Consider the following 18,647-nt stretch of genomic DNA (forward strand, 5'->3'; position numbering starts at 1 on the left):
GAACACGTTAACATTACTGTTAATGTAGAGAAACTCCCTACTAACCACGAACACGTTAACATTACTGTTAATGTAAAGAAACTCCCTACTAACCACGAACACGTTAACATTACTCTTAATGTAAAGAAACTCCCTACTGACCACGAACACGTTAACATTACTGTTAATGTAGAGGAACTCCCTACTGACCATGAACACGTTAACATTACTGTTAATGTAGAAAAACTCCCTACTGACTACGAACACGTTAACATTACTGTTAATGTAAATAAACTCCCTACTGGCCACGAACACGTTAACATTACTGTTAATGTAGAGAAACTCCCTACTAACCACGAACACGTTAACATTACTGTTAATGTAGAGAAACTCCCTACTAACCACGAACACGTTAACATTACTGTTAATGTAAAGAAACTCCCTACTGACCACTAACATGTTAACATTACTGTTAATGTAAAGAAACTCCCTACTGATCACGAACACATTAACATTACTGTTAATATAAAAAAACTCCCTACTGACCACGAACACGTTAACATTAATGTTAATGTAGAGAAACTCCCTACTCACCACGAACACGTTAACATTACTGTTAATGTAGAGAAACTCCCTACTGACCACGAACACGTTAACATTACTGTTAATGTAGAGAAACTCCCTACTGACCACGAACACGTTAACATTACTGTTAATGTAGAGAAACTCCCTACTGACCACGAACACGTTAACATTACTTTTAAAATTCTGTAAGCAACTAGTAAACTAAAAGTGAAAGTAAATTGGTAAATTCTGTAAGTAGTTATACCAAAAAAAACTGACATTTTATAATTGTACACATTCAAACTTACAGATATTTTAGGCAAATAATGCACTATCCAAGCATGAAAAGCTGCTTGTATTTCTTTGTTGAATCACAGGCGCATCGTACAAATCTTACTGTGTTATGCAACCAAATATTTTATCTATCTTGCTACGAAATGTAAATAATTATTAAATATTAAATCACAAAATAAACTAAATAACAATGCCTACGTCAGATAACCTTGTATACCAAACAATAAGACCCTCTAAAAGAAGAATATTTACAATATTTTAGTGTATACAAAGACTGTTCATAGTTCATATACTGAGTCTTCTCATATAATCTACACCAACATTTCCGGTTCCTTTGTCTGTCTTTCCTAGTATAGGGTCTCCAGTAGGTCTTCACTTTGAGAGGGTCCCTTGTCCTCATTTTGATCTTATGTTTCATGAGATCTGTCTTTCCTAATCTATCTGTATAATTACCCAGTATATTTTATACCTATTTCTTCTCATTCACAGATCTTCACTTGTGGTGACATCTTTGTGCATCTCGTCTCCACCAGTAGTCTTAGCACTAGTAGGTCTTTACCTTCTATAATGAAGTCATTGTTTTAAGATTCTGCTTCCTAAACAGCAACATCTGTCATGTCTTTTTGTTCCTCAGTAGCTACACTCGTGAGGTCTTCTTCCCTCTGGAGTACCTCTTCAACAGACTTCCATGAAAGATCTTTAGTCTTCCCATTCACTTTCACCCTATAGTGCATTCTGTTTACCACTTCCTATACTGTGAAAGGTCCTTTCCACAGCCTGGTGAATTTGTTGTTGACTGTGGGTAGCAGAACTAAGACCTTCGAAATGTAGATCCTTAACCTTCTTGTTACATGAGAATGTTCGGGATGTCACTCTTGTAAAGTATCAAACAGTGACATCAAATAAGTTCTTATTTTCCTTATTTGTAATGAACTGTGAATCTCACTTTAAAATGTTGCTCGTTATAGATAATTACTCACATGCTGGCTAACTTCATGTTTTCTAACTTTTTCTGACTGAACTTTAGTTTCACTCCACTTAATATGAGCTCACTCAATCGCCTATATTTATATATTGTTCACTAAGGCCTAGTTTTCTCTAAACAACGCGAGTGGCAGGGAAAAGTAATAATACTTCAAAATGTTGATTTTTGACCTTTTTGTAATATAAGCACTTCTTTAATACAAGCAAGAGCTTGATGTTTTGCTTTGTCTTCTTCTCTTAAGCTTTTGTACTGACTGCAGACGCTACATCAGTCTTCTATTTGTTCAGTTCCTTCATATTTCTACTATCTGATATGTTTCCATTCATCAAATCGTATATTAGTTCCTTCATACACATAGTCTCAAGGTTCCCTACATAACATGAAGTATCCAGATTTATTTTGCTAAGGGAAACTTTCTCACTGCCTCATCAATTAGCACACATGGTCGTACCTTGCCTGTCATCTGGTTATCAGATATTATACTGGTTCTCACTGCTGTACTACTGTAACCATTGTCTTGCTGAACTTTCACTTTTTTTGTCCCTGACATAACCTTCACCTATTGATATATTGTAATTTGTTGGCACCTCTCAGTATCTGTAACATTATCCGATCACTACTGGTACTGTTAATTTTAGCTGACCATTAAGTGAGAACTGATCAATCATAGAAATGACACTTCCTTCCTGTGGTGAACCTGACGAGTCGAATTCATTCTGTTTCTTCTGGCAGTAACATCCGTGGTGACAGCCATTTTTCTCTTGTTTCTTACCAGCACTATTTGTGTAAATAACTCTAGCTGTTTTATGTTGAGCTTTGTGCTGTTGCTTGTTGGTAATGGACTTGCAATCTTTTGAAATTGTCCTATTTTATAACAAATATAATATTTCTTCTCCCATGTGTCTGTTAATCTCTTGTCATCTTTGGTAGACTCATGTTCCGGTTCAGCCATAATTGATTTTGAATTTAACTGATATTTTTTAACTTGCCCATTATACTCCTTCATTAGCTTCCATATACTGTTCTCTGCCAGCTTGGTCGTCTCCTCTACGTCTTCTGGTGCTCTATCCTTTAGGAACAGTGACATGTATTTGTAGATCTAACAGTCCCTTAAAACAATTTTAACATCTGACTATGTCAGTCAATCTGGTGAAGTATCACCATAGACGGACCACAAACTGAAATAAAATTTCTTCAGTGTAAGGATTGGCTTCTCTGGACTACAAATGAAAATTTTCTTCAATAAGTTCATATTGTTTCAACAATGCCACTCTTAATTCGTCACAATCCATGACATCTTCTGATACCATGCTTATATGTACTTGTAGGTCTTTATATGTGAAAAGTGGGCTGAGACAGACTATCCAATCGCCTTTGTCCTAGTTCTGACTTTGGGAGAATCTTTACTCTCCCCAGGAAAGCATCCATATCACCTCCTTTCTGTTAATCAGATTTGGGCAGCTTAGGTTGACTGACCTTGATCCCAACGCTATTCTTGGGTTTATCTTTCTGTTAGATGAGCTTGGTGATTTCAGTCTAGGTTCTTATTCTCCTTACTTCTAGTTTCCCAGTCTGTCTATTTCACTTTCTTCTTTTAGTCATTCTTTCTTTCTCTGTTGTTGCTCTTTTCTCTCTGGTTTTTCTTATTGTTTAACAAACTCCTGAAGTTCACTGTCTTTTAACCCAGTACACTTACCTCTTTCAACCCACTTATCAAAATCTGTTGACATGGTTATATAGCATGATTGTAATCTCTACATTATTTTCGCCACCACTACTGTAGCCTAATGCGTATATAGGCTTATTTATTTCTGCTGTTCTTCACGCCTGTCTTTGTACCACCATTTAACACTGTATAATCCTGGCTGGTTCGTCAAATATTAGGGTTTTAAATATGAATGAGCTGAGGATTTTTCTACAGTCGGTGTCTGTGACTTACTGGCGATAAATATCAACAATAAATGGACAACACAATCCACTTGTTTTAAAATAATATATTCAAAACAAGTCAAATGTATGTACAAAAATCCTTTACATTATAGGATATCTCAGTAATACCTAAAACTGTAAATATTTCTTTTGTCAAAGTCCACACAGGCTGATTCAATTACTTTATATTCAGATTACAATATTAATTATCATTTTTTTACCTTCTGTTATCCTAATACAAATCAGTGAATAATTCACTTATGTTATTCCATGGGGCCCCCCGCTAGTACAGCGGTATGTCTCCAGATTTACAACGCTAAAATCAGGGGTTCGATTCCCCTCGGTGAGCTGAGCAGATAGCCCTTTGTGGCTTTGCTAAAAGAAAATACACACACACATATTCCATGGGTTATCAAAATCGTAACCTGAACTTTGAATAGTTGTCTCATTTTCATCATAGTTCACAAAGGTGGGTTCAATTACTTTAGAACACACCCTTTGACAAGACCGCTTATTTTCCTTAAGTGTAATGAACTGTGAATCTCACTTTAAAATGTCGCTCGTTACGCCAGCTAACACCATAGTTTCTAACTTTTTTGACTGAACTTTAATTTCATTTCACTTGATTTTCGCTTATTTAATCTCCTATACTTATACATTCTTCACTGAGGTTTAGATCTTTTTCTAAATCACGCGAGGTAACAAGAAAAATACCGAAGATTCGAGTAATGTTTCGTCAACAACACTACAATAACTTATCACATGGACAACGTAGGACACTTACCTAGTTACGCAACCAAACTTATCATAACTATTGCTTTAAAATAATTACTTTAACTCTTTTGTTATGAAAAGTAAATAATTATTAAATATTAAATTACCAAATAAATTAAATAATTACACTTACACTAAACAGTCTTGTATATTCAACAATCAAATTAGTAAAATAATAAAAAGTTACACCTAATTAAAACACTGTATTAGTACAAAGTTACATCTAAGGAAAACGTCATATTAATACAAAATAACACCTGACTAAGACATCATACTAATACTAAATTACACCTGATTAAACATCATATTAATAAAATGTTACACCTTATTGAAACACCATATGAAAACAAAGTTATACCTGATTAAAACACACTATTATTATTGGTATTTGTATATTAACCAATCGTAAACAAAAAGTTTGTGTGGTTGCTCATAGTTAAAACGATATTGAAAGATTCACGTTATATAGCTGTAATGTATACCAACTTATGCCTTACAGTATTGTTACTGACGTGATTCTCAATGAAATGCAGCGACACCTAGAAGTTAACTGACCGAGCTGTAGTGAATTACTTTAGAAGGTATTAGAACAATCGTAGAGACCTGATTATCACGTAAATATTAACGCATACATAAACAAGTTTTGTTCTAAAGTAGTTACTGCATCAGATACACACCTGGTGGTTTTCACATGCCTTTTCCGTTTCTTGCCTCAGTCTCGCTTCTTCTAAAACTTCTCTGCGGGAAATTTTATTCTTATCTTTTATGCTAGTCCGACGAACCGACTGACTACAGGAGGACAAAAACTTATAACATCCAAGAGTGTAATACAAATAACAGAATAGAAAAATTAAACGATGTCACGAGTTGTGCTATCAAAGTTGAGTTACACTTAAGAAAACTTGGTAGAGTTAATGAAAGCAACATTTGAAATTCGCAATTGTAGTTTTCATAGAATATTTTACAGTTGTTTCAGTAAGGTTTTTTTTTATGGCGAAATTTATTTACCTTCTGCTGTTCAGACTTTGTGATCGTCTGATATCATGTACGTGTGTTTTACTGTCAGTTTCCATCTGGGTCTTCAGTTCACTTAACACCATTTTGAGTTCTGGATCTTCACAAATATCTATTAAAAACGTATCTTAAATAATTCTCATTTGCATGTTTAAAACACACTAGTTTTATCCTGATATCTTATTCAGATAAGCTTTTGATTCCTCAAATGAACTTTTTACAAAAAATATTTGTAAAGTTTTTGAATTATCAGTTTTGTTACATTATTACTAAAAATAAGACGTTGTTTGATTAATTTATAGAGTGTGATTAAACTCAGGTTTTCACCAGAATGATCCTTGCTGTATTCTTACCTAGTTAAAACAACAAAAATGAAGAATATAAACACATTTTGGTTCGTAACTTGTTTTCATAAACATATTTACTGGAAAATATTCTAGTATATCACATAAAATGTTAAAAATAATTTAACAAACATTAAATACTATAATACTTGTTAAGTTAAAATATGAACTTACACAGGTGAGGATAGCACTTTGCAAGTGAACGTAAGAAATAAAAACAAACATGCAGCAGGTATGTATGTATGTAGGGAAAATCAAATAAAATAGACACTCAGATAAATACATGCAGTTACATACAGACGACTAAAAACATCTGTAAATGTATTAATATAATCTAACTAATAATTGTTAAAAGCATGAATACACATGTATAAACGAAGAAATCAGTACATACTGACGAACAAATAAAATCTGTACAATACTGAGGTATGAACGAGTAGAAATAGAAAAAAAGTCAGATTCATTCTGACTAATGAAGAGATTCAGTCAACAGTACACACGCTGGTAAACAACCACAGTCAGAAACAACAAATACCAGTGATCAGCCACAGTCAGTAGTAACACACACTGATTAATAACCACAGTCAGAAACAACAAACACTGGAGAACAGCCATAGTTAGTAACAACACACACACACCAGTGAACAACCACAATTAGCAACAAAACACACTGTTGAACAGTAATAATCAGTAATAAAACATATTAATATACAGTCATACTCAGTAACACATACTAGTGAACAGCCACAGTCAGTAACTAAATATACTGATAAACAGCCACAGTCAGTAACTACACATACTGATAAACAACCATAGTCAGCAACAACACATACTGGTGAACAGACATTATCAATAACATTACAGTTAATAACAAAAGTAGCATAACATTTTAGTGAATAAATAATGTTGGCCGAGAAAATTTTTTTAAATCAAATAAGCATGGAGTTAGAGATGAAACAGTTACCCAGTGTTCGTCCATGACTTTTAATTTAAAATGTTTAGATGATTTAATTGAGAAACGTAACCAAGCTACACTTTTTATTATTAATTCTACATTAAACCAAAGAGATGAATACTTCTCTCACCGAAAGGGGTTTCTCCATTCTTTGTTGTTGCGCTGAGGTCGGCACCAGCATGTACTAACATCTCCAGCACACCAGAATCCTAAAGGATAAAACATTCTTGTCAAAAAAAAAAAGATATAATACGGGCATACATCTACGTCACTACCCGCCTATATGAACTGAGATCATTTACAAACATCTACGTCACTACCTGCCGATATGAACTGGGATAATTTACAAACATCTACGTCACTACCTGCCGATATGAACTGGGATCATTTACAAACATCTACGTCACTACCTGCCTATATGAACTGGGATCATTTACAAACATCTACGACATGTAAAGCTGGTTTTAAAAACAGCTGTACAACAGAAAATGGGCATATAAAGGGCTTTGAACTTTGTTTGATTCAGCAAATATTGGTAGACACGGTGAAACCAATTTATGAAAAGGTAATAAGCACGTGCCTGAACTTCATAGAAACATCAGTTCAAAATATTTTTCAGTACACGTACATTACCGAAAATAAACATGGAGACAGTGAATAAAATGAGCATCGAAACGTAATTATTATGAAATTGCTCCCATCCAACGTACGAACATTAACTTTACCAGAGCACAGTCACGTGTTAGTAGTTTTTACTGTTATTGGCTGTCATCTAATCGATCAGGTAGTGCTATAAGAGTATAATGTATATAAAAATTCAAGCAGTTATACTGTTCCCAACAGTAGGGTGGTGAATGCACGCATTACGCTCAGCCCAGAGAAGCCACATGTCAAACATGTTTTGACTATCTGAAAAGGAAAAATGATACCTGAAACCGGTTCTGTAGATAATCGAATAACAGAAGCAGTCGAGAAGACCAAACTATTAAAAACTGATGTTAAATTATTTGGGGTATGCCCTTTACGTACAGTGGTACCTCGGTTCTCGAACGACTCCCTTCTCGAACAATTTGGTTTTCTAATATATTGTTTGAGAAAAAAATGTCTCGGTTGTCGAACATAAACTCTGTTCCCGAACCCTCGAAATAACCCGAACGACCCTTCGACCATTTTCGGCTCACGCCAAGCTCGCCCAAAACATTTTACCCGCACCTGTCGCTCAGCCCACAACCCGCTAAAATCTGCTGTGAACGTTCTCGTTTTTCTTTTAGTTTTTGTTATTTTTCTAAATATTCTGATTAAATAAGCCACCATGGGGTCAAAGAAGGATAATGAAAGCAGCAAACAAAAAAGAAAAGTTGTTAGAGCCACAATAGAGGTGAAAAAAGATCTCATAAGGAAGTATGAGAGTGGTGTTCGGGTGTTTGACCTTGCTACACAGTTTGGTATGGCAAAGTCTACAGTCTGCACCACACTTAAAAAATAAATAGGTCATAAAAGGAACTGGTGTTGCAAAAGGAGTGACAGTGCTTACGAAACAAAGATCACAAACAATGGAAGAGGTAGAAAAACTATTGTTGATTTGGGTAAACGAAAAACAGTTAGCTGGTGATAGCATTTCTGAGACCCGCATTTGTGAGAAAGCAAAGCAGTTGCATGCTGACCTCCTGAAAAACGCCCCTGGAACGAGTGCTGATACAAGTGATGCCTTTAAGACTAGTAGGGGGTGGTTTGAAAAATTTAGGAAGAGAAGTAGCGTACATAGTGTGGTGAGACATGGGGAGGGTGCCAGTTCTAATAAAGACGCTGCTGATAAATTTGTTAGGGAATTTAAGGACTATGTAGAAGTTGAGGGTTTTATTCCCCAACAAGTGTTCGACTGTGATGAGACAGGCCTCTTTTGGAAAAAAATGCCAAAGAGGACCTACATCACCAAGGAGGAGAAGTCACTGCTAGGACACAAGCTAATGAAGGGCAAGCTAACTCTTTGCTTGTGTACCATTCTGATAACCCGAGGGTGTTTAAGAAAAATAATGTTCTGAAAAGTAAACTAAATGTCATGTGGAGGGCTAATAGTAAAGCATGGGTAACCAGGCAATTTTTATGGAGTGGGTCCATGAAGTGTTTAATAAAGAATTACCTCACGGAAAAACAGTTGCCACTCAAGGCCCTTCTTGTGATAGACAATGTACCAGCTCACCCACCAGGCTTGGAGAACGGGTTGGTGGAAGAGTACAGTTTCATTACGATGAAGCTCTTGCCCCCTAACACGACTCCTCTCATTCAATCCATGGACCAGCAGGTCATATTGAGCTTTAAGAAACTCTACACCAAAGCACTGTTTCAAAGATTCTTTGAAGTGACCTCTAACACAGAGTTAACCCTCAGAGAGTTCTGGAAAAATCACTTTAATATCCTCTATTGCTTGAGGATCATAGACAAAGCCTGGAGGAAAGTTCTTTGAGGACCATGAACTCAGCCTGAAAGAAATTGTGGCCAGACTTAGTAGCAGACAGAGACTTTGAGGCTGAACCTGTTGTCGAGGATATTGTGTCACTAAGCAAGTGTATGGGCTTGAATGTGAGTGGTGATGATGTGTGACCACAACACTGAGCTCACAACGGAAGAACTCCAAGACCTTCAGAAGGAACAGCAACAGAAGGCAACTAAGGAAGTGTCTTCAGATGAGGAGGAGGGAAGGGAGGATGTTCCTAATCCACTAATCAAGGAAATGTGTGGAAAATGGGGAGAGTTGCAAAGTTTTGTGGAAAATTTTCACCCTGACAAAGCTGTAGCAAACCGCAGCATAAACCTTTTCAATGACAATGCCATGTCTTTCTTCAGAAACATTTTAAAATTCAGAGAGAAACAAACCTCATAAGACAAGTTTTTAGTGAGAAATAGGTCCAGTGAGTCTCAAGCAGGTTGTAGCAGTGCAAAGAGACAGAAAAGAGAAAGAACCCCAGAAGGAGAGTTACCTGACGTTTTTATGGAAGATGACTCCCCTTCCAAAGAATAATAACCCTCCTACTCTCCACGTTCCTCACCACGTTTCACTTACGTCATCAACTCTCCTCAGCACAGGTAAAGTACAGTTAAATTTTCATTTACTGTTTTTTATTGTGTTTATAGTTTTTGTGGTTGACTTTATGCATGTAAGTGTTATTATACAGATATAAATAAGTAATATTTTTACTTAAAATGCTTCATAATGCGTAATTTTTGGAGGACTGTAAAAGATTAATTTAATTTACAGTATTTTTTATGGGAAAAATTGATTCGGTTTTCAAACAAATCGGTTTTCCAACAGCCTTCTGGAACAGATTAAGTTCGAGAACCGAGGTACCACTGTAATAAACGACAATTCTCTAGAGATCTTTCCAACGGCCTAGTTGTGAATACAGGCGTGGATGTTGCCTTTAAATTATTAACACACACATTAGCACGAATTGATCTCAATGTCAAAATAGTCACTACTTCACAAATATCAAATTAAAAGGGCTGAAATGGCCATCGCACTTCAAACAATGGGATATGCATACCTGCAGTAGAGAGATATTTACAAACGAGACCAAATTAAGATTATTTGGCAATAAGGAATAATAGTTTGTTCGATAACAGGGAAAATACTAATATCATGATCAGTGTACAACATCTACAGTCAAACATGCCTACAGAGAGTGAGGTGGAGAGAAATTAATATCATGATCAGTGTACAACATCTACAGTCAAACATGCCTACAGAGAGTGGGGTGGAGAGAAATTAATATCATGATCAGTGTACAACATCTACAGTCAAACATGCCTACAGAGAGTGAGGTGGAGAGAAATTAATATCATGATCAGTGTACAACATCTACAGTCAAACATGCCTACAGAGAGTGGTATGGAGAGAAACTAATATCATGATCAGTGTACAACATCTGCAGTCAAACATGCCTACAGGGAGTGGGGTGGGGAGAAATGCAAGCATGGGCTGTCAGAAGTGTTGAAGATCTAAACAAAACTTCATGATAACCTAATTCCCAGAGATACATCATATCCACCATGATATACCCTAAGGAACAAGATCTGTTGGGCTGAGGTTCATCTTCCAGCAGGACAGTTGTCCTAAACATAAAAACAAAATGTGGTAAAACAATGGTTGAAAAGAGAGAAGCCGGTTGTTCACAATCATGACTTGGCATAAACAAAATACCAATATGAACATTAAGGCTATATATAATTATATAAAAACTGAAAAAAAAAATCAAACGGTAGCTGAAAACGTGATCGAACTGTGGGAAATCATACAAAATACTTTGACACTGATAATCTTATGGAAACGTAAAACAAGTTGTTTGATGCGAATAGAAAACAATGGTGCATTGTTCAAATAATTATTTCTTAATAATTTTCTGTTTCTTTGTTTTACCTGTGTATGTGTGCTTTCTTATAGCAAAGCCACATCGGGCTATCTGCTAAGTCCACCGAGTGGAATCGAACCCCTGTTTTAGCTTTGTAAATCCGTAGACTTACCGCTGTACCAGGGGTCTCTTTGTTTCGAATTTTATGAAAAACTACTCGAGGACTAACTGGTACTTGTACAGAATTTTTCCAATAACATATTGAGTGTAAGAGACGTATCCATTTGTATTCGTTTAGTTGATAACTCAGTGATATTACAATTCTTTATTATAATGTAAGTTAGAATACCTTCAACGTCATTATAGTTACACTTGTTTGTGGATCACAGAAGTAAAATATTAAAAGTGAAATAATGAGTTATCAACTAAACTTCTACAAATGGATACGTCTGTTACACTCTATATGTTACTGAGAAAATTCTGTACAAGTACCGAATAATTTAGTAGTAATAGACTAGAGGGAGGCAGCTAGTTAACACCACCCATCGTCAACTTTTAAGCTACTCTCAGACAGCTTAGGGAAGAAGTCTCGAAGGTACTTAAAGGCTGCAGACTCCTTATCAAGAGCTGTGACAAATTATTTCATAAGACCTAATTGTATGTGCAATGGTGAGAACAACACCTTCTGGAGGTCCACTAATGGCTCACACTTGACATTGTGCCTCCCCACAGAGAACTCGGTCCGTTGTGGCCAGTGCTTCCTGTTGAAGTGCACTGCGGTCTCCTTGCTGTCCCAGAGGTAAAGATAATAGGGAAACTTAGTGAGAACTCCTTGGAGACCCATCAAAATGCCACCATTTTGAAGTATCCGATAACCTCCCAGCCATATTAATCACAGTTCAAGGCTTCTAACAAGGTCTCGACACTGTTGTATTCCTCTTTGAAGTGCACCGAATGAGCCAGGGGAAGAGATGGATACTTATTCCTGTCATGAAGTAGCACAGCTTTGACGCTTCTGGATGAACTATCAATAAAAAAAACTCCACTCGGTGAGTTACAGGCAATTCCATTTGCCTCGCACAGACTGAACACATTGTGGCAAAAGGAGAGCCCATCTTGATGAATGAAGAAGCTTGAAAAATGTCGGTGACGCATCTTCTGACTTGCGACTTGCACACTTTCATTTAACAAATCCCACTCCTTGAGCCTTGATGTCAAAAGCTCGGCATATGACTTTGTTAGACCACGATCTCTGATCAAGTCATTGGGGTCTCTTCGTTTGAGGTAGTATGGGTTTCTCTCATCAGCTGCACCTCTGAAATTGTAATCTGAATCTTCAACGTCTACCTCCTCTTTTGATTTGCTGCTCTCTTCTGAAAATGGCTGCTTTTTCTCTGGCGGAGTGGATACAAGGAGCTCAGGGCAGTGTAACACTAGGGCGATGAATGATGGAAGGTCCGGATACATGATATCAGATGCATTCATGCCAGCCTAACATTTGGAAGGGTCCACCATTCAGAAGTAGCAATTGCTTGAGTGGTCAGTTGGTTCACGCCAAATTCTTGGAATAGCGAACTTCATGGCTCTCTTTTCCCTTTGTACCATCCTGCAACAGAGCAAAGTAAAATTGTTATTATGAAGAATAAATTTATTTCATCCACAATTAATGTGTAAGAGATTCGTGAAAAATATTTTATATGTAATATTTTTCTATACTATTGGAAATTAAAAAAATAAATTAAAATATATTTAAATTTTAAAAGGACTAAGAATAAATTTATTTCATCCACAATGAATGTGTAAGAGGTTCAAGCAAAATATTTTGTGATATTTTTTGTATACTATTGAAATTAAAAAAAGATATTTAAATTTTAAAAGGTCTAAAACTTGTATAATATAAAATCTTACTATTCAACCAAGCAAAAATTGCTCATCTTACCTTTAGAGTTCTTTTGCAGTGCTCACAGGTAAAACGAGGTGCCCAGGGTCTGTTTTGATCTCCGACAGCCATGCTGAAATATGCCTTGTAGGCTTCACACATTTTAGCAGAAGCTGTCACACAATACTTTTTCGCTCTTGTCTTGATAAATTGGCCACATACATAGCAAAATGCGTCTGGAGAATGCTTGCAGCTTCTTGATGCCACCTCTGATATAACAAGATAGGTCTATGTGTTCACTTAGGCAGCTGGAACTGAAGTCGTGAGTGGTGAGCCCCTGTATATATATTACTATGGAAAGTTCTGGAAAATTTTAAAAGATTCTTGAAAATTCGTGTTAGTTCGAGAAAATTCTCTATCACTTACTCAGCACTGAATCTACCTGGAATGTTCTGGAAAATGGGTAAATTTGAAAATTTTATTATCCTGGTAACAAAAGCAAAGTTTCAAGAGAAAAATAGGTCATTTCCATTTACATTAGGCATAAGAAATTGGGAAATAACACTTTCTGTCCAGAAACAAGAAAAGGTAAAAAGTTTGTTATATAGTGTAATGCTTTATGTATATGAACTTTATAAACTGGTCTGGAACTTCACTGATGTCTTATCGAAGGTTCATGATAAGCGAATTAATTTTGAGTTGATGTAAGTACAATTCCTTTAACAGAGAGCTAATTAGCTGCATTTTTCGTTGATCACAAGTCTAGTTTTTCACCGCTGAAATTATATATATATATATATGTAGTGTCTTTGTAAAAATACTAATGTCCGATGTGAATCCATTGAACTTAAATATTTTGTTTGAAGTCTGTATATGTTCATGGTCAAATATTTGAAGTTCGCGGTTAATAAGCGCCAATCACAGCTATAGTTTTCGAGGTTTATGGTATAATGACTTCAGCAAACCAATAATATATGTCTCTTTGTGTGACGTCTTGATTACATTTGTAAGCGTGAGGAAAGCTTCTATAAATTTCAGCCAGCACAAAAATATACATGATACACTAGTTTTTACATACACTTATATGTTGATGATTCTTACACTCGAGAATCTTCTATAACTTTCATGAATAGGCGAGAATTTCGCAATACAAATTTAATAGTATAAGTTACGTGCATTTCTAAATATAAATTTAACGTAAACAAACATCGATATTAAAATAGATATTTAATAGTAAATTCATTAAATATTAAGTCGCAGTATATACTAAATAATAATATCTACACTAAACAGTCTTGTATATTTAACACACTTAATACTTAAAAAAATAATTTCTTTGAGCTACTGAATGTAATGTCCTTATTTATAGATTATTTGGTTATAGCCGTGACAAAAAATACGTATAATTAGGTAAGCGGTAGCACTTTCTATGTAAGTATGGTTCGAATTGTCCAATTCAATGGTATTTTAAATATCTCTTCAACAGGTCATCAGACCTTCACAATACTATAAATTGTTTTATTTTATAACAACATCTTAGTAATAATTGAGTCACAAATTCTAGGAATGTCTGTAAATATCATATCAACAATACCATACACTGTTTTATTTTATAACAATATCTATGTATTAACTGAGTCACAAGTTCTAACAATGTCTGTACATATCATATCAACAATACTGTACACTGTTTTATTTTATAACAACACCTATGTAATAACTGAGTCACAAGTTCTAGGAATGTCTGTAAATATCATATCAAAAAGTCTGGATTTTTTTTGTTTTTCTTTCTGCTGCTGTGTTTTTATTACATGATAACTCAAAAACCAAAACAATCGTGTCAACCAATTTTACTGAAATGATATAGTTTTAAATGGAGTATCAGCTTTTATAAGTACATTAGTAATAAGTAGTAATAATTTACAAAATCATAATTCTAATGTAAATGATATCATTATCTCTTCAAATATGTTTCTTTACAGAAATTAGATGTTTCTCCAAAAAGTGTAAATACGTGACGAAACAGAAACTACCCATCAGTAATAGGTAAACAACAAATATTACAGTTGGAACCTTATTGTATTTGGAACTTGCTCATAAGTCCAATCTTCCAATGTGTATTGAAACACTGCATTAAAAAAACAAGTAAGCAAGTAAAGAAAAAACTTTTCAAAAAGGAAGTAAATGTAAAGGTGACTAATATTGATCCTTCAAAAACATTGTAAACAAGATAGTAAGGATGGCATTTGTATCATCCTTACATAATAGCATATAGAAGAATTAACATACAGTAATATTTATAATTATTCCATCACAATTGTGTTTAATATATCATATTTCTATCTGTTAACATACTACACTGCTATTATACAGAGAAGATGCAAATACCATCCCTACATTTATTTCTTTTTTTGAAAATATTTTTCTTTACTTGCACTACAATAAGTGTGAATAAACTCGTTGTCTTTATCAACAGTGAGTTTAACGTAATCTCCAAGACAGGAAGCTTACTGTACACCAACAAGCAGCGGCGTGAATCGGTTGCCACAAATCGTTGTCATCGGCGTCCACCGTCACATTTTGGTCCAACAAAAATTCCACTACGCTCATATAGTCATTGGCTGCTGCTATGTGAAGCTTTGAAGTAAAACAAATAAAAAACGGTTGTCATGTGAAGTTGAGGAATACAAAGAAAACTCAGTTATTAATAAAAACGCTGCTATCATATAAATCAGAAAATAAAATTAAAATAAGAACGAAAATTATACTGTTATCTAAGGCAAAGGAAAATTACAAACTCGGTAATTTCTGTCAATGAAAATACACCAGCGCCATAAGCCTTAAATGTTTGAGATAATTTGAGAAATTATCCTGAGTTATTTGAAAACGCGTACTTTCTGAAAATTAGGGAAAATGATAAAATATTTCATAAATAACGATTGGAGATATTTACCGCCCACTATGTTTTAAGGTAGATCAAGTTTAACAATTCACGCGAACTGTTTCGTTAAAATAATTAATAACCAGGGCTTATAGCGTAAAGTAACACGTTGAATAACGTTATTCACTTAATACCTGCTACTAATGTAATGGCCCGGCATGGCCAAGCGACTCGTAATCCGAGGGTCGCGCGTTCGCGCCCGCGTCGCGCTAAACATGCACGCCCTCCCAGCCGTGGGGGCGTATAATGTGAGGGACAATCCCACTATTCGTTGGTAAAAGAGTAGCCCAAGAGTTTGCGGTGGGTGGTGATGCACTAGCTGCCTTCCCTCTAGTCTTACACTGCTAAATTAGGGACGGCTAGCACAGATAGCCTTCGAGTAGCTTTGTGCGAAATTCCAAAACAAACAAACAAGCTTCTAATATAACAAATATTTGTTATGGTTTTACATTTGTCAAATACTTTTTTATGATAAATCAAATAGAAAAAAATTATCAGTTTTCTAACGAAAATAGTGTCCAGCATATCAAAATAAGTTAGTTTGTCCGTGAAAAAAAGTACAAAATGGACTATTTATAGTGTGTCCACCGAAAATATCGAACCCCAATTTTAACGTTATAAGCTCGTTTGTTATTAAACACAAAGTTACACAAATGGCTATCTTTGTCCTGCTCACCACGTGTATCAAAATCCGGTTTCTAGCAGTATATGTCCATAGACATACCACTATGCTACTGGAAGGGGACAGGCGTTATAAAACTCCAACTTATGGGGGTAGCATCAAAATAAAACTTTTTTGTGTTTCTCACTAAAGTGATTAATGATTAGTAACTTTCTATATTTTATTCTTGAAGTTAAGACTTAAAAAAAACATTGAGCTTTAACAGAAACTAATGATCCATTTCATTAACATTCCACTTAGAACAAGAACCGTTAGGGTTCTCAAGTAGATATAGGCTTACCGGAGTTGCTCCTTGTCCGTCTCGAAACTCTAGGGATTCGCCTTTTTCTGCAAGATTTTTAAGTTCGTTTAGCATCTTATACTCCGGAGCTTTACGGGTTTCGTCTATCATTTCTTGAGTTATGCCTTGAATATGAAACACAGTTCTGTGATAAGCTGGTAGTGAGACGACGTATGGTTTTCAAGAAGAAAAACCATCGAAAATAAATTCGTTATAAATTGTTAAATTATCGTTTGTTTGGTTTTATATTCCTGTATTTAATATATTTTTTCGTGATCACAAAAAACGCTTGCGTACAGACGATACAACATTTCCATAGAATATATATCCAAACCGATTTGCATAGGCTTAGTATTCGACACTGCAAAACTTTTAAATATTTTAAGTGTATTCATTACCTAATTTAAAGTTATCCTGTAAATTTGATTAGTGCTCAATTATTTCAATAATTATACAACCCTATTTATTAATAAACTTTCACATCATTACTGTGACTAACTTTAAGTCGCGGGTAGGTTATAAGAGTGACAGCCAATCTCAAAATGTAGATGATAGGTTACAGAGTGCTGTTGATCGAATGCCTTCTTCTTCTTGGTCAACGGTTGAAAATCAGTAAAGGGACACATAGCTGTTATTCGTTGTTTATTTTGGAGCAAAACCATCTATCTGCTGTGTCTATCACCGGGACCTGAACCCTGGATTTTAGCGTTCAAAGTCCGTACACTTAACGCTGTCTTATCAAGTTAATTATTTGGGCATGGCCAGGTGGTTAAGGCACTCGACTCGTAATCAGAGGTTCGCGGGTTCGAATCCCCGTTACACCACACATGCTCGCCCTTTCAGCCGTAGGGGCGTTATAAGTATAAGCTTTCAGTCAATCCCACTATTCGTTGATAAAAGAGTAGCCCAAGAGTTGGCGGTGGGTGATGATGCCTAGCTGCCTTCCCTCTCGTCTTACACTGCTAAATTAAGGACGACTAGTGCAGATAGCCCTCGTGTAGCTTTGCGCGAAATTCAAAAACAAACCAAAAAACAAGTTAATTTCAAATTTCGCATAATAATCGCTGTGAATAAACTACTAGAGCCACCTTGATATCGGCATAGATTATTCATAATCCTGTGATTCCCACAAACACATTGGCATATTAAACCAGCAACTCACTGATAAATGCCGTTGTGTTCGACCCAGCTTGCTAGCATGATCATCAGCTAATGACCTCAGATATCTTGTTAGTCATATCATGTTCCCGCTTTTGGACACGATACGACAGAAGCAACCTACACGTACAACCAGTTCAAGCTAACTGTTTCCACTTCGTTTACAGAGCCAATAACCATTCTACAGGGAAGCTCACTGTACCTATAGTTAAAAAATAACATTTTGAGTAGGTGTTTTGTAAACTTAAACGGTACATTTTATGTATTGGTTCTGTCACTACATCATACGATGATAATGTTAACCACCGCATGCCAGTTGAGTATTCGTAAGGACTGTGATTCCTTTTTCAATAAGCACATGGTATGGAACTCGCCTCGCACGCTGCTGGTCGCGGGTTCGAATCTTTGTTACCGAACATACTCGTTCTTTCAGCCGTGGGAATGTTACAATATGGTGATCAGTCCAACTGTGTAAAGAATACAACCACGGATAAGGGTTGATGTATTCTCTAAATTTTGCAAT

General features: G+C 35.6%; 1 protein-coding gene across 1 annotated transcript in view; it reads right to left on the minus strand.

The window, feature by feature from the left end:
* Positions 1–18,647, minus strand: part of LOC143250892 (protein phosphatase 1 regulatory subunit 16A-like) — a 49,087-nt gene that overhangs the window by 3,927 nt on the left and 26,513 nt on the right. The window contains exons 5-9 of the mRNA XM_076502049.1: positions 16,967–17,091; positions 15,575–15,700; positions 6,969–7,047; positions 5,534–5,651; positions 5,203–5,314 (exon numbers count right to left, since the gene is read on the minus strand). Coding sequence (XP_076358164.1) covers positions 5,203–5,314; positions 5,534–5,651; positions 6,969–7,047; positions 15,575–15,700; positions 16,967–17,091 — 560 coding nt within the window. The remainder of the gene's footprint in view (positions 1–5,202; positions 5,315–5,533; positions 5,652–6,968; positions 7,048–15,574; positions 15,701–16,966; positions 17,092–18,647) is intronic.

The sequence above is a fragment of the Tachypleus tridentatus genome, chromosome 5, assembly GCF_004210375.1.
Source record: "Tachypleus tridentatus isolate NWPU-2018 chromosome 5, ASM421037v1, whole genome shotgun sequence".
Classification (NCBI taxonomy): Eukaryota; Metazoa; Arthropoda; class Merostomata; order Xiphosura; family Limulidae; genus Tachypleus; species Tachypleus tridentatus.